The following is a 16,003-nucleotide window of genomic DNA, read 5'->3' as shown; positions in this document are numbered from 1 at the left end:
TTTTTGACTAGCCTTCTGCCCGAGATCCTCCCATAGTTACTGGCTTTTCTACACCCGTATGCGCTTTTTATCCGCCTGTAGGTGATGCCGCCAAGGAAGCACTTGTGGGGTTTCGAACCCAGGGCCTCCTGGTCCTAGGCAAACACCTTCACCACTTGAGCTATCACCTCATTGGCAAAAAGCAGAGTAGCTTTGGTGGGCTACGGATACAAAAAAAAGCATGGCACTCCTCCATGAGGACGAGCTTTGGTGGGCTACGGATACGGATACAAGCATGGCACTCCTCCATGAGGACGAGCTTTGGTGGGCTACGGATACGGATATTGCACCTTTTCACCTCTGATCAGGACTATTGCGTGGGCTACAGATACAAGCATGGCACTCCTCCATGAGGACGAGCGTCGAGTGGCATTCTAGGTCTCCAGAAGGAGCCCTCACCTCCTGTGATGTTTTGTATATGCTACCTCCTCGGTCTGTTCTTGAATGGACCTTTTCTTTTTTCACATACTAAAGGACCTTTCTTGGGAGGAAAATAAAAATTGCTAGTTTCACACAATTAATATTTACAAGTACAGGGCACCCAGGATGGCTGGTCCCTAGCTTCCAGATTCGTAAAAAGAACAGTCAATTTGCTGAATGTATTACAGCTTTTTCTTCACTCACCTATCCTTCTAAGATGCATTTAATTGGTAAATTGGAAATTCTTCTGATGATAAATAAAGCAAAGACATTAAATCTCACACAATGTCCATGCATAGAAAGCAATTCACGCCTTCACACATGACCGACAATCAGGTACAACTTAGCAAGGTTGATGGTTAGGGTTCATCAGTTGGTATTAAGTGAATGATATTGGCATCAAGCCAATATCATTCCTACCTCAACAACCCTGCATCCCAACCATGCATGACAAGCCATTTAACCTCTATAAATTTCACACCATTGCATGCCCCTGCAGATACTTACCCAACATCAATCACCCAGCCACATGGTTGGTTTTTTTTACTTGCATACCTTCTACTTCACTTTTCCTTTCCTCTAGCTCATCAAAGGATGCAACAACCAGTACTTTTGCAACTAAAGGTTTTCCATCTGGTGTGCCGATACTGCCACCAAGGCCAGCTATTCGCACATTCTTTGCTCTTGGAGATATGAGTCTTGCATATTCGTGACCACGCACCCAGCATGGGACCTGCACAGGCTCTTCTTGTACATTCAGACCATCTTTGATCATTTCCTCCTGTCGCACCCAAGCATTTACATGTCTTAGCCAGAAACCCATTTCCTCACTCTAGGTTTTTATGTGAAAGTGGACAACCAAGTTAACCTTTGACTTGCAACAACTAAGTACCTTTGTCCAGTTCAATGCTTTCTCCAGAGCCATGGACCCACTTAATCGAGGGCCAAAAGTATCAGTCATGTATGCGAGTCTTTCATATATAGAACTGCAGATTTGAGAGACCCTGAGCAGCATTTTAAAGAAAAACAATAGTTCTCAAAGAAACAGAAATTATGTATAAGAGAATATATGACAGCCAGGAGTCAACCAAGAAATAAGGAGGAATCAATTAGTTCTCATCACATGCTGCTAGTTTTTTTTTCAACCCAGGAAGTGCTGCTAGTTTTTTTTTTCCCGGCCATGAAGGGCTAAATACAACCATGAAGGGCAAGATACAAACTCGCCTCCATGTGCGGGGCGCAGATCAAAGAATCAAGGGGTGGAGAAAGATGCACTTCTTCTCTGGCTGGCCACTCTATGAGGAGAAGGCTATCTCATGCAAGGGGAGGCAGAGTTAATAACCATAGGTGGTCTGTAGTGCCAAGTGGGCTCACCACCTCTATCTGTGAGAAAAGGGCTAGGCCGCCAGAGCCTCAAGAAGGCTTCCTGCCGCTTCCGCATGCGCTCAAAGCCACCCTGCAACTCCCCCCATTGGTCACGGAGGGTATGAATGATGTCAAGCCAAATGCTCGTGATGGACTCCGGAGGCGGAGTGTGGGTGCCTTCGATGGCTTCACTGCATCTAACTCTCCAGGTGTGCCAAGCTGCAATGCTGCTATAAATCTCCCATCTCTGGCACGAACCCGGAGTCCAATGATCAATAGATGGATCATGGGCCTGGGACTGGTACTACCGAAATGCAAAGGTGAGAGACCTGAAGGGCTAGCCCCCCACCTTCCTCCTCATAAGCCATGGCAAACTCAGCCTCAGTGGCCCAGGCGAGAATGCCCCATCGTGAAAATGCGGAGAGGCCGCTACCAAACCTAATGAGCCTTCGGGGAATCCCAAAGACAATTGTCGCTAAGACTCCTGAGGGTGATCGCACCTCGAACAAGCAGCTAGTCGACCGCCAATGGCCAAACACGTGCCAACTACCAAACTCCTGTGTGCCAACAGCCAAAGAAAGAGGGTGATCTTTCGAGGCCGAAAACTGTCCCAGAGCATCTTCCAAAAATCTAAGCGAAACCACTGTGAGAGGCCTTGTAACTACCAGTCTACTGTTGCTGCCAGGGTGCTTGAGGGTGCCCTCAACCTAGGGCATTTGGATCTTGTGACCTAGCTGTGTGGTGTATGCGAAGAACGGGGTACCCCGCCTCTCCTCCCTATCAATAGGATCACGCCAAGTCCACCCCCCCAAGTCCCATTGGAGGCGCATGAGGGGCCAGCTCTCTCAAATGCATAAACGCCAAAGTCTCTACCCTGGATCCCAGCCATGCCTCTCTTGAGCCTCAGGGGAAAGCTATCTGAATGCAAGCCAATCTCCAAAGGATCTAGCACGTCCTATGCTCAACGCTCCTCGAGATACATGAAGCTGGGCCCCAGCATGTGGTCACTGGGTAAACGGATCAGGGGGTTCCAGATCGGGGACTGCTAAAGACGCTCCTCCGAGGCTACTGGAACCGGCCTAAGGTGATCCCAAGCTCGTAGTAGGCTGGCAACAAATATGTCCTCAAAAGCTAGGCTAAAGCCACAAGCCCACATCTCTATGAAGATCCATCTGATGCTCAGGCCAAGGGTCTCCCAGGCTCAGAGTATGGGCTGAAATCCTAGCCAAGAGGAAGTCCTTCCAAGGCTCACCACCTAGAAGAAAGCAGGACCTCATTGTGCTTCTTCTGGATTTTGAGGGATAGAGTTGACTGAGGCTTTCTGGAGGGCACGATGTACCGGATGGGGTTCACAGTGGAGTGGATCCGTGGTGTTTCAGGCCTCTACTCAGCCTCTCAGAGTTAGGTTCTCATATAGGGAGCCCGAGGTGATAGATTTCCCCTTTCTCACTTGGTTCGGCAGGGCTGTCCACTGGCACCATACCTCTTTCTATTTGTCGTCGAGGCATGAGCAGTTTTCTCTCAGCTTAGGAGATGGGGCTCTAGGGATTGAGTCTCCCTATCTGTACTCAGGAGGAGCTGCTGGACTCAGAGTTTGCAGATGACATAGTAGCATACTTATTTGGAGATGTGGGGAATCTCCAGAGATTCGCGAAGGCGATAGAGATCTTTTGTCGCGCATCAGGAGTGCAGATCAACTAGCACAAGTCGTGTGGTTTTTGGGTAGGCTCTACACCTGCCTCGACTTGGCGTCTAGTTGAGGCTTTCTAGTGGATCGCGAGAGGCACTCTAGTCTGCTATCTTGGATGCCAGGTGGGCATTGATATCTCCCCGGAGCAGCTCACGCCTCTTCTTCTGAGCATTTAGAAGAAGCTTTTGTATTGGAGTTTTACAAGGCTTTCCTTAGCCTATAGAGTGGTGGTGGCGAACCAGGTCCTTGCCACCATGTGGTATATTACTTCTTGCTGGGCCTTCTCCCAAGCCTGCATTGGTCAGGTAAAGCAGTTGATCTGCAACTTTTTGTGGGCCGGTAGTAATGGTTGGCCTACCCTGGCCAAGGTGTCCTGGAAAGTGATCATTCAGCTGTGACACAGAGGGGGCGGCGGGCCTAGGCATCATTGACCCCGCCATTCAAAGCCGTGCCCTGTTGGGCAAGCTGATTATTAGAGGACTCGAGATTGTGATGGTGCAGCTGGATCTTGAAAAAGCTTTTGATCATGTCAACTGGTCTTTCCTTTCTCAGTTAATGACAGCCATGGGCTTTGGTCCCAAAATGGCTAATTTGGTGCATTTACTTAGCTCTGGCTCTATCACGTGCATTATGCTCAATGGAGGACTTTCGGATGGTATTTCTTTCACCCGTTCTCTCCAGCAGGGCTGTCCTCTTAGCCCTCTTTTCTTTGCCATTGCCACTCATCCTATGTTATCGCGCCTACATGCTATGGCATCGCATGGTGAAGTGGTTGGTTTGCATCTCCCTCATGGCAAGCAATTGGTTGCTCAAGCCCTTGCGAATGACACTTTTATGTTTCTCAGGGCCGAAAAAGCCAATATAGATCGAGCAATGGAAGCTTGGAATAATTTTGCATTGGCTTCTGGACTGAAAATAAATTCAACAAAATCAGCCCTCATTGTATGCATGGAATTTGATCTTGAGGCATTAGGGTGGCAAGGCCGTGTGGTGCATACAGGAGACATTGTTCGTCATCTTGGGTATCCGATGGGTGTGGATGTGGACCCCCAAGCGCTTCTTGCTTGGATTTCTGCTCGGATCTCGGATAAATTTGTGTATTGGAAAGCTCAAGGGTGGCCTATGCACGTGAGGGTTAAGGTAGCTCAGGTTATTATGCTTAGCATGATTTCCTATTTTTTGCCTTTGCTACCTTGGACGCACAAATCTCTTCTCCGTTTGCTTGCTCCCATTCGGTTTATGCTGTGGAAGAGGCAAGGAAATATTATGGGTCAAACATGGATAGCTTGGAATCACATAACGACGCCCAAAAGAATGGGTGGGGCTGCTTTACTGGACGTCCGCTTGCATATGGTGGCGCGTAGGTGGGCGCTTTTTCAGGATATGTGTTTCAAGAGCAGCCTTGGGTATTCATGGCTCGTGACTTGATTGAGTTGGAGGGATTGTCACATGGACGGACACGTGTGCAGGCTTCATGGTGGGACATTGTGAATGCGGCTCATCCTGTCCGTATTCGCTCATCTCACATTTTATCACATATTCTCCTTTCTTAGCATGAAGTTCTACTATTGGCTCGGTGGGATCCTAGTCATGAAAGACTACTTTTGAACTCTTTGCAGTTCGAAACATTTGTGGAGTCGCGTGTCATTGTTTGGCCAGATAGAGATGCTTCACGCATACGACTCAACCGCATGGTCAGGTTAGGCTTGGTTAGAATCCGAGATGCTGTGATACCTGGTCGTGAGGCCATATTCGTTTCGTCGTATTCGGCAGCACTTTAGGGTTCCTCGGACATTTCAGCCACTATGGGTTGACATCATGCATGCAGTTGAGCCTTTTACTCCATTGCCTCGGCCATCTGCAGATCAGCCTTGGCTTGATTGGGCACTATGTAAATCTGGTGACTTGATATCACTTTCAGCTAACCAGGTCTATCATAAGCTTGTATCAGAGAAAGATTGGGTTTCAGCCAAGGCCAATAAGGTGTGGGGATTGCACAAGTCTAAATCATGGTGGCAGAAAACTCTTATGCGTGGTTGGCAGTCTAAACTCCCTTACCAAGGTAAGGTTTTCATTTGGAGGATGTTGGTGGGAGGGTTACCTACACGGGATCAGCTCAGCCGTCGTAAAATTACATTGGCCTCTTGCTTCTTCTGCACGACATGCACTGAAACAGTTATGCATCTGTTCATGAGTTGTCCAGTGGCCCGTCAGATTTGGTCTTTTGTCTCTCGCGTTTGGGAGGTCTACTATTTCGGCTCATCAGTGGATATTTGGGATTTGTCCTCAAGTCATTACTTCGGATAGTCACCTTGTGATATTCCATTTCCTTAGATGGATAGGACTTTGGCATATTTGGACTACACGGAATGGGTTCATCTTTGATTCCTTGTCTGGAATACATGGGCACATTCTACGTATACGCGGTTTGCTGCTTTGGCAGTTTTCTTCTCTTCTCTCAGCTCAGCTACTGGATGCAGATGTTATTTCGTTATGGTCTACGGCGGCTCGGCTGGCTAATCTTTGATGCTTTTACCTGGGATGCTTATTTGGCTAGGAGGCTTTCTTATTAGTGTACAGGTTTGCATGGTCATGATCCTTTAGAGGATCTTTTGTGGGGGGTTTTTTGGGGCCATAGGTTCTGTGTGAGCCATGTGGCTGATGTACATTTTTAACATATAATATAAAACACCATTTCACGAAAAAGAGAGAGAGAGAGAGAGAGAGAGAGAGAGAGAGAGAAATGAAATGAAATGATATATTAACGTCTTCAGAAGGCAAAAATGACCTATGAGACCAAAAAGGTTACAACAATTGGTGGATCTGATACAATGTCTGTGTAAGAAAAGCTAAAAACAACTAAACAACTAACTGAAACTGAAACAACTACGAGGAAAAGTACGGTACTAGGAGCTCCTAATGGATAGCATCTGGGAGGAAAACTCCAGCAACAAAGGTAAGCATCATACACATCACTATCCAAAGATGTCTCTCATCGGTCAATGGCGGATATCCTCAATGTCCTCCATGGTGAGTACTCTGACTGGACGTCTCCCATGCCGTGCTAGTATGGTCCTGATCCTCTGTTGTAGTCTCCGCCGGTGTCAGATGGGCCTCTCATCTTGGGGCGCCTGGACCGTAATGATTAGAATAGAAATGATTGATTAGATTTCTTGCTGAAAGGGAGAGATACAAGGGTTTATATGGAGGAGGTGAGAGGATGTGATGTGGCGGAGAGTGAATGGAAAGAATGTCCTCCTGATGATGATGATAAGAAAGCAGTTTTACTTAATAGCCTTGAAGATAATGAAAGCTATGCAGAAATACTTGGTGTTCTCCGCATTGCTCGTGATATGAAGTATGAAGAAATGGTTGTCTCAGCATCACCAAAGAAAAGGCAATAATGACTGCTACAACAAAGCAACCAAATGCACTTATTGCAAGAAACCGGGCCACACTTTCAATAGGTGCTTCAAGCGCTTAAACAACCTTCAAGAAGCAAAAGCAGCAAACTACATGGAAGAAGCTTGTGACAACGAACTAGATGATCCAAAACCAAGCACTCTCAGCCCTCTGTGATCTATCCCTCTAGGAAGATGACGATGACTATGCATTTTAACTGTCTCTAACCATCTATGTTTTCCTAATAAGGGTTCTCTGCCCGGGATTCTCTCCCAAAATCTGATTCTACCTATGTGTGTTTCCCTTTCTCAATGTGTTTGTGCGTTTGCACCCTTCAATAATTTAAGCCCTTATCTTTGTACCCCAGCTTGGCTCAAGGGGGGATGTCTTATCAGCAAGCTGATGTACGTATAAGGCTCATATGGTCAAGCCTCATATCACACCTACCATGAGAGTGTGGGTGTTGGCATCTCCAAAACATGTGAGTTATTGGGATGCAGTTTTGCCATAACCTTTCCGCCTTGTGAAAGTTTGTCTCTCAGCTTCCCACCTTCGCTCCAGAGGGGGGATTTGTTGGATATTCGGAGCCTCGTGTGTGAACCCTCTCTACCCCGTGTGTGCATCCCGTGTGAAACTCCTCTTAGCACCTCTTATTTCTAGCCCCTCTTATTTCTAGCCATACACTTTATGTGGACATGTGGCTGGCTATGTGACCATCTCACATTCACATCTTTCCATTCACTCTCCGCCACATCACATCCTCTTACCTCCTCCATATAAACCCATGTATCTCTCCCTTTCAGCAAGCAATCTAATCAATCATTTCTATTCTAATCATTACGTGTCTCTTTCTCTCTATATCTCTCTCTCATCTCACTTGCACTCTCACCATGGGTGCCATACTGCTGCAACCGCCATACCACACTAAGCATGGTGGTTCTCTGATCCAACAATTATCCCCTCCGTCCCAATTATGAGAGGTGAGCACAAACACCGGCTAAGCGTTTGGGGTCAAAACCACATCTTTACCATGAGGATTGTCTCATGAAATGTGCAACACCTAGGGAGGCTTCGCAACCACAGTAGAAAGCGCCTCATGAAGGACCGGCTCCATCCTGTTGTTAGCGGTGGAACTATGGATGTGATCACCAGTGTGGTAAAACTAGTAAGATTCTTTTTGGCTACACTTACTGGTCCCAGGTAGATGGGACCAAAGTGTAAAACAGGTAAGATTCTTCCTTGCTACACTTATTGGTCCTCAGCAGATGGGACCAAAGGGGGTGTATGTATTTCAATTGCAACGTGTCACATGCATAGCCGTGGACATGGCTAACCTCAGATCTAATCCCTGATTAGGCAACAGTTTTAGGGTAGGGTTTAGGGCACTAGCAGGCTCAAGCAGGGAAGAAGCAGCAAGCCCACAATCATCAGGCCTCAAGAAGCTGGCCGACAACAGGTGCTCACACATGGGTATCATCAAGGCTGGGCGACATGAGCATTCAGGGTTTTTTTTTAGCACTTTTATCAGTTGTGGACAAAAAGGGAACTGGCCAACAGCTGAAATCTGGCTGGAGACTATATAAGGCTAGGCCATAGTTAGTCATATTCATCTAACCCCATCTTGGGGCAGGTCATAGTTCATCTTCAGTCACGTCAACAGTCAGCCCAATAAGTTAGAAATCAGTCCTCTTTTGGAAGGCCAAAGGCAATAGAAGTTGTACAGACATATACGTCTCTTGCACCATATCAATATACTAAAAATACAATTCATCTCTCTCTCCTCTCTATTGTCTATTCATTTAATGTTCCTGATCAGTAGGCTTATGGCTGGATCAAGTACAGCAAGGCTTATGTGCATGCAACATTGGTATCAAAGCATTCAAGCTCAGCCATCTAAGCACTCAGCTATCCCAAGAAAGATGCACAGATCCATGGAAGAATGCAGCCAGGGTAGCATTTATGAGGTGGTCTGCAGCAGGCAGAGCTAGAGGAAAGCATTCCCTTGGGGTTGTGTGTTCAAAGGAGCATACCATTGGCTCTCAAATCAGTTCCAAAGGTGGAGTATCACGCATGATCATTCTCATTAGGAGACCATAGTTGTGTTAAGGGAAAAGGATTGCAGGCATGGGGACAAAGTGGAACAGATGCACAGTTCTCCAACCAGACTTGGAGTGGAATCAAAGTAACAACAGGGTTTTCAGTCAAATTGTCAGGCAGTCAAGGTACAAAGTCACTAGCCCACGGAGGAAGGATGACAAGTTTCCAACCCATCATCAGCGTCCACAACTGTGGAAATGGCTAACCTTAGATCTAATCCCTGATTAGGCAACAGTTTTAGGGTAGGGTTTAGGGCACTAGCACACTCAGGCCCACAATCATCACGCCTCAGGAAGCTTGCCAACAGTAGGTGCTCACATATGGGTATTACAGATCCATGGAAGAATGCAGCCAGGGTAGCATTTATGAGGTGGTCTGCAGCAGGCAGAGCTAGAGGAAAGCATTCCCTAGGGGTTGTGTGTTCAAAGGAGCATACCATTGGCTCTCAAATCAGTTCCAAAGGTGGAGTATCACGCATGATCATTCTCACTAGGAGACCATAGTTGTGTTAAGGGAAAGGGATTGCAGGCATGGGGACAAAGTGGAACAGATGCACAGTTCTCCAACCAGACTTGGAGTGGAATCAAAGGAACGACAGGGTTTTCAGTCAAATTGTCACGCAGTCAAGGTACAAAGTCACTAGCCCACAGAGGAAGGATGAAAAGTTTCCAACCCATCATCAAGTTTAGCAAGAGGGAAAGTCGCGTCCACAACTATGGAAATGGCTAACCTTAGATCTAATCCCTGATTAGGCAACAGTTTTAGGGTAAGGTTTAGGGCACTAGCACACTCAGGCCCACAATCATCACTACTCAGGAAGCTTGCCAACAGTAGGTGCTCACATATGGGTATCATCAGGACATGAGCATTCAGGTTTTTCTAGCATTTTTATCAGTCATGGCTGGCCGACAGCAAAAATCTGGCCAACCTGTGCATAAAGAGTCTATATAAGGCTAGGCCCATAGTTAGTCGTATTCATCTGACCCATCTTGGGGCAGGTCATAGTTCATCTCCAGTCACGTCAACAGTCAGTCCGTTAAGTCCTCTTTCGGAAGGCCAAAGGCCATAGAAGTTGTTCAGACATATACGTCTTTTGTACCATATCAATATACTGAAAATTCAATTCATCCCTCTCTCCTCTATGCTATCTATTCATTATGTTTGCATTAATGTTCCTAATCAGTAGGCTTAGGGCTGGATCAAGTACAACAAGGCTTCCGTGCATGCAACATTGGCTCTTATGCCTCATGTTATTGGATATGTTGTTATCATACTTGCTAGAGCGCAGTGGATTATGGTCATCCATGAGGGTCAAAAATTGGGCATCTTGAATATTTTTTTTATATTTTTTGCATACTTAATATAAGTCTCTTTTCCGGTGGTGGTTGTGGGGGGATGGGGGGAGGAGGAGTGTTGGAAGTTAGGAGCGTTGCTGTAGTAATGATAGCACCTGGCAATGCACATGATTACGAATTAATACATCCACTCCCATCTTTTTTTTACAGAAATTATTTCCAAGTACGTAACTTTTAAGGACACATTTCTATTTGATGCATTGTTGACCTCCTTGGCACTAATCAAAGATCCGAAATCTTCAGCTCCACAAGACATTAGTTACAATGTTCGCAAAAAACTTTTTCCCTGGACAGTGAGAAAAAGAACAAGGTTGGAGTGTGGCTGGGTTTCCTTGGCCAGTTTTATAATTAAAATGATAAATTTTAATCGTTTTTCTTCAAGACAAGGTAAAAGTTTCAACCAGTGTGAAATAAACTAAAGGCCGGTTTTTTAGTACTTATCATACATATTTGAAATCTTTATATGTATTTGCTAAAAGAGCTATTATTACCATCAAATGTGTGATGCAATAAAGGATGTTCATGAGGCCACATTTTCGATTAAGTTACAAATGACTCCGCTTTAGCATTTGGAAACATGCAGCACTTACAGGATAGTAAAAGCAAGTGTCTTACTTGGAAGATAAAGCACCTTCAATGATTGCATGTGCATCCCTCTGAGCATTCTCATCTTTCTCAGCTTCCCAGGTGGAGGATGGCAACTGTATTATATCAGTGCTGAAGCTTACCTGCATGTCAAGAGAAGTGGGCAGTCAAATATTGATTGACAAATTCACTGCAGAAAGACCCTCACGATTCATGTGTAAAAACAGGTAAATATTGAGAAATAATCTTCTCCTTGGGATACACTACGAATACAGAGGCATTCTGGGAAGTATAAAATGGTGCAAGGAATGCACCATTGCAGAGTTGTATGAAACTTCTGAAAGTGCAGCACGTGAATTTTGAAAATTTCCATCCCCAATGGGGAGTTCTGAATGGATGTATAGGTATACGTGATATCTTTAAGGGCCAAGGAGTAGAGGCCAGCAAGAAATGTCTCTTAAGAGTCTTGTTAATGTGTGAAAAACTCTATGAAAGAGGTTTGAAATACCCGATGGGTGGGGTGTTTTATGTCTGAAGTGGATAGAGCTTTAATGTTATGTACAGAATGGAGGTGAGTTGGGAACAAGTTTTCAAACCCTGCACCATTGCAAGAAGCAACTTGTGATTAAAAATGGAACATGGCAACTCACACTTTCACAGTGTTTTCTTCTCTCACATGCAATTGTGGATGATCATGCCACTGCAACACAAAGCTTCAAAATATGCAACACCCATGTTGACTTACCTTTTAGCTTATCAATAGAGCACCTTGCCCTCCTTGGTTGTATTTGTGAAAGGGTTCATCCCTTATGCATAGGGCTCCACAAAACTGCAGTATGATATATTAATCCCAAGAAGTGCACATCTACTCAAGCCAGCCAAAGCAAAATGGGTTCCACCTTTGCCGGGTCCATTGCAACAAATTACAGATTCCCGAATCCCGCTCTATTCGCAATACAATTCATTCTGAAGAGCTCCTAATTTTTTGTAAGACTCAACAACATGAGTACTGATGACATCAAAACTTTTACCTTCTCAATTCTCTATGTGTCCAAAAAACATCCTGCCCCCTCCATAATTGTGTTTGTGAGAGGGTGTCTCATGTGCATAGTGCGACACAAAGCTCTGGTAGAACACTACCAACCCCAAGACATTCACAGTTAGTGCACATCTATGATCATCACTCGATCATGCACATGTCGCAAACCTAATCTGAGAGCATAGTTTGTTTCTGACACATAAATATTGTACACATGCTCCACTTTTGAGGTGCCTTAGTACTCCCTAAAAGCAAAAGGTGCATGCTGTAGCATTTTGAACTTTGGAGGTGTCTTCCTGAAGTACTCCCTAAAAGCAAAAGATGCATGATGTAGCATTTTGAACTTATAGTATATATTAAATCAACCGTCATAACAACAAGCCGCTTGGATCTACAATTGTGGGTTGTGAGATTGTTGATCAGACCAGCCCTACCAGTGAGGGCCTAGTTTTTGTTTTGATTCGACACAAGTCATAAGGGAATGCTCTCGTACCATCCCGTGATCTTAAGGGAATACTTCCATACCATCCCATGATCCATGTTAAAGTGATCCATATTCACAAGCAAAAAGACAAAAACTTGCACTATGCATGAGATAGACATGTGCTCGCCCTAAGGGCCTGGCTGAGCACCTACCTCACCCATCCTGGGCCTTTAGTGCCTACAATCTATGAACTCCTGGCCCATCCTGTATCCCACTCGAAGCATAAGGAATTATGGCTACTGGATTGGGTGTCACATACAACACCCTATATGGGTAACTAGACCTAATGGATTGGGTGTCACACCCTATATGCCAAAGATGGCTTTCATAACAACTACATCATGTGCTTTTTACTGGGCAATCTGATCCTTCAACACAGGATTTCTTTCCATTCAGATGGGTCATGAGCTAAAAAAGGGTTCGTGTGAGACTGTGTTGGTGTTAAACAGGATTTCACAAAATGTTGGCTCTCCATGTTTACAAATTGAAGCAAGCTTTGGGAAAACAGCACAGATTCACCATAGATTGTGAAATTAGTTATCTTTGTGCTGACCCAAATGTGCAAGTGAGGGCACAATGAGTGTAGCTACAATTGCCAGAGAGAGATGAAGGGGAATAACCTGGAGATGTAGGAGGAAGGCAATGCAGAAAAGCCAAGTAGCCATGCTTTGATCTGGTGCCCGTTGCGCTTGACTGCCCATTTCCAAGGTGAGCAGATGTTATAATGCGGAATCGACTGCATTAAAAAGAATGTCGCGGGACACGACAACACTGACGTGTTTCAGGTGCAGCAGGCACGAGGGCTGACAAACAGTCACGAGTTTAGGGTGGGCAAGCTCCCAGGGCTAAAAACAGAGGCGCTTGGCACTTGCGTTGACCGTTGTCCGTACGACTGAGCCCGCGTACGGCAACCCTAAACATGTGACGACAGAGGGCCGTGCTACACTACAAAACACGTGACCGTCCGTAAGCGCACTGCGCAGTGTTCGAGAAAAAAGTATTTTCCCCAAACCAAAAAAAAAATGGAAAACTTTTATCTAAAACTTTGAAATTATTTATAAAAGAAAAATCTTGAAAAGTGGAAAACTTTTATCTAAAACTTTGAAATTATTTATAAAGAAAAATCTTGAAATGCGAAAAAGGTATGGCACAAGTCTCTCGTTTAAACTGTTTTTCATAGGAGAAAGTGCCATTCCCTGATGAAAGTGTTAAAGAGTCAAATAAAAATCCCACGGGCACGTAGACTAGTTGATAGGACGGTTCGGTCCCATTGCGAGGACCCAGGTTTGATGCCATCAGGCTGCACAACATGGGTATGTATTGTGAGCCGATATGTATATCTTCCCGCAAAGAGTCAAATAAAAAGTAATGATATAAAGTGGACACTGGCTAGCTTTGAAATTGTTTTAGAGTAAGCTTGTGCTTGTTTATTATCTAATGCTAAGTTCTCGTTTGGTGATGAAAATATCTTACAATCTCCGTATACAATGAAAACCACATTAGTTAAACATTTTTACAATGTCAAACTTACATCAAAATATTTACTTATATCCTAAAGATAGATGTCCTCAAATGAACAATCTTTAGACATATAAAGCATTATTCATACGTATCTTTCAAAAAACCAGCCTCATGTCGAAAAATCAAGGCACAAAATTTTGCCTAAATTTGCAGTAGATTTAGGCTCATCTATTACTAGGGTCTCTTCTTATCTCTAGCCAAGCAACAACGCCCTAGATGATAATGCTTATCATTAGTTTCAATGCCTTGGTTTTCTGTTTGTACTATATGTGTATTTATATGCAATATGCAATGCTTATTAGCTCAAAACCATGAGCAAACTTAGTCTTAATAGATGTCCAAGCTAGCATGTGTCTTGGCATTGGGTTGATGAGCCTTCTTTTTTTCGCATGTCACACGAACTTATTGAGGCGACGAAAAAATGTGTGCTTTAGTTGAAAAGGTCAAAACAATTATTGCGAATGTTTTTCTTTATGCCTTATAATAGCAATCTTTTAATTCAAAGTAAACTTTTGATGGCACCAAAAAATCATGAGAAAAGCTGTTGTCAACATGAAAGAGCCGAACACAGGTCATAAAGGGAGGTTAGTGAGCCTCTCACATGGCACTCTAGCTCTAATGATTTGCCACATGCCTTATCTAGAGGGATAAGAGTAGAGGAGAGTGAGGACACTAGTGGATGCTTACGGTGTTGTCGAAGGTGGTGCAAGATAGCCAATAAGGGCTATTAAGAGCAAGGTGATAATGGCATTCACAATTCATGATGGGAATGATTTTGAAGCGAGTGTTATATAGCTCTATAGCACTACACCATCCTCCACTTTCAACATTGAAAGTGCTCATCTAAATGGGGGAATAGAACATTCCTCTATGATTAATTTAAACTTGTGCTACCCTACCATACTTGTTTATTATGTTTTTTTTCTCCCACACACATGGACAAAGGAAGCATTTTTTTGTAGTAGAAACAACTAACTTTCATCAATGATTGGTATTGGTGGTTGATTTATTAATGTGCATCAATTCTTTAAGAGGTACCTTTTATATTCAACAAATTAACCAACTTTCATCAATGATTGGTAATGGTGGTTGATTTATTGATGTGTATCAATTCTTTGAGAGGCATCTTCTATATTCAACAAATTAACCAACAACTGATGTTGGTTAATTTGTTGATATGCATAAATTTTGTGATCATGAGAGGCATCTTCTATATCCAACAATGATGATAGCAAGAAATAAGAAGCACCAATCAATAAAGGGTGAAGATATTTTTCTATTAGCAGCTATGAGGTTGACTCTACCCAATCTCTTTTCATACTGTATTGTGCACCATTGTCATACATACTGCCATGCATACTATGTTTGCAAGTTTTATCTCTATATTATTTATGTTTTCCTTCTCATGTGGTGTTGTTGACATGATTTTAGAAGTGTACTCATCAATCGAGCATTGAGTGGGCCAAGGCCAGCGAAATCCTTCACTAGGTCCTTCGAAGCCACACATACTAAGTTTGGGAAGGTCTTACTTCGAGACCAACCCTCAGTCATGTTTGATAAAATGTAAGCTTACTACTACATTTGGTTTTTAAAATAGTTTTTTTTTTCTAAAATAGTTTTCTAAAATAGAAAAATTTTAAGCATAAAAAACCAAGGTCACTTATAACCTCTCATTTCACTCACCTACTCAGTGAGAGCCCTCTTCCCAACTTCATAGCCCTTTCAACTTCACATCCTTCAACGCCACCACTCACTATACACGCACGCCACACACTTAACGAGTTTATTTACTACAACCAATTATATGACAGTTCTTAAGAGATATTGCAAATCTTCACACAAAAGGTTGATGTGCTTAGGAGAGTTGAAAGGAATAGCAATGATGTGCTAGCTAATTGAATACATGAACACACGTGCTAGCTCAAAAGTTGTTCATTTTGATAATTTTGGAAGGGATAGGTTCCATTTGACTTCCTAGTTCATCTTTGTGGTGGTAATGATGTTAA

At 43.9% G+C, this 16,003-nt stretch overlaps 1 protein-coding gene across 4 annotated transcripts in view; it reads right to left on the bottom strand.

The window, feature by feature from the left end:
* The window catches only part of LOC147603879 (uncharacterized), a 91,044-nt gene extending 77,538 nt beyond the window's left edge, over positions 1–13,506 (bottom strand). For 2 of the 4 annotated variants that reach the window (XM_086796196.1, XM_086796198.1), the window contains exons 1-4: positions 13,097–13,506; positions 10,984–11,096; positions 1,352–1,445; positions 1,015–1,240 (exon numbers count right to left, since the gene is read on the bottom strand). In XM_086796196.1, coding sequence (XP_086652322.1) covers positions 1,015–1,240; positions 1,352–1,445; positions 10,984–11,096; positions 13,097–13,177 — 514 coding nt within the window. In that variant the 5' untranslated portion in view covers positions 13,178–13,506. Of the gene's footprint in view, positions 1–1,014; positions 1,241–1,351; positions 1,464–10,983; positions 11,097–13,096 lie in introns of all 4 variants that reach the window. The other 2 variants (XM_086796195.1, XM_086796197.1) reach the window with 1 other exon arrangement.
* Positions 13,507–16,003: the final 2,497 nt, after the last annotated feature.

The sequence above is a fragment of the Cibotium barometz genome, chromosome 63 (genome assembly GCF_041138505.1).
Source record: "Cibotium barometz isolate CiBa-2024 chromosome 63, ASM4113850v1, whole genome shotgun sequence".
In the NCBI taxonomy this organism is placed as follows: Eukaryota; Viridiplantae; Streptophyta; class Polypodiopsida; order Cyatheales; family Cibotiaceae; genus Cibotium; species Cibotium barometz.
The sequence above is the reverse complement of the archived record's forward strand: the minus strand, read 5'-3'. Positions and strand labels throughout refer to the sequence as shown.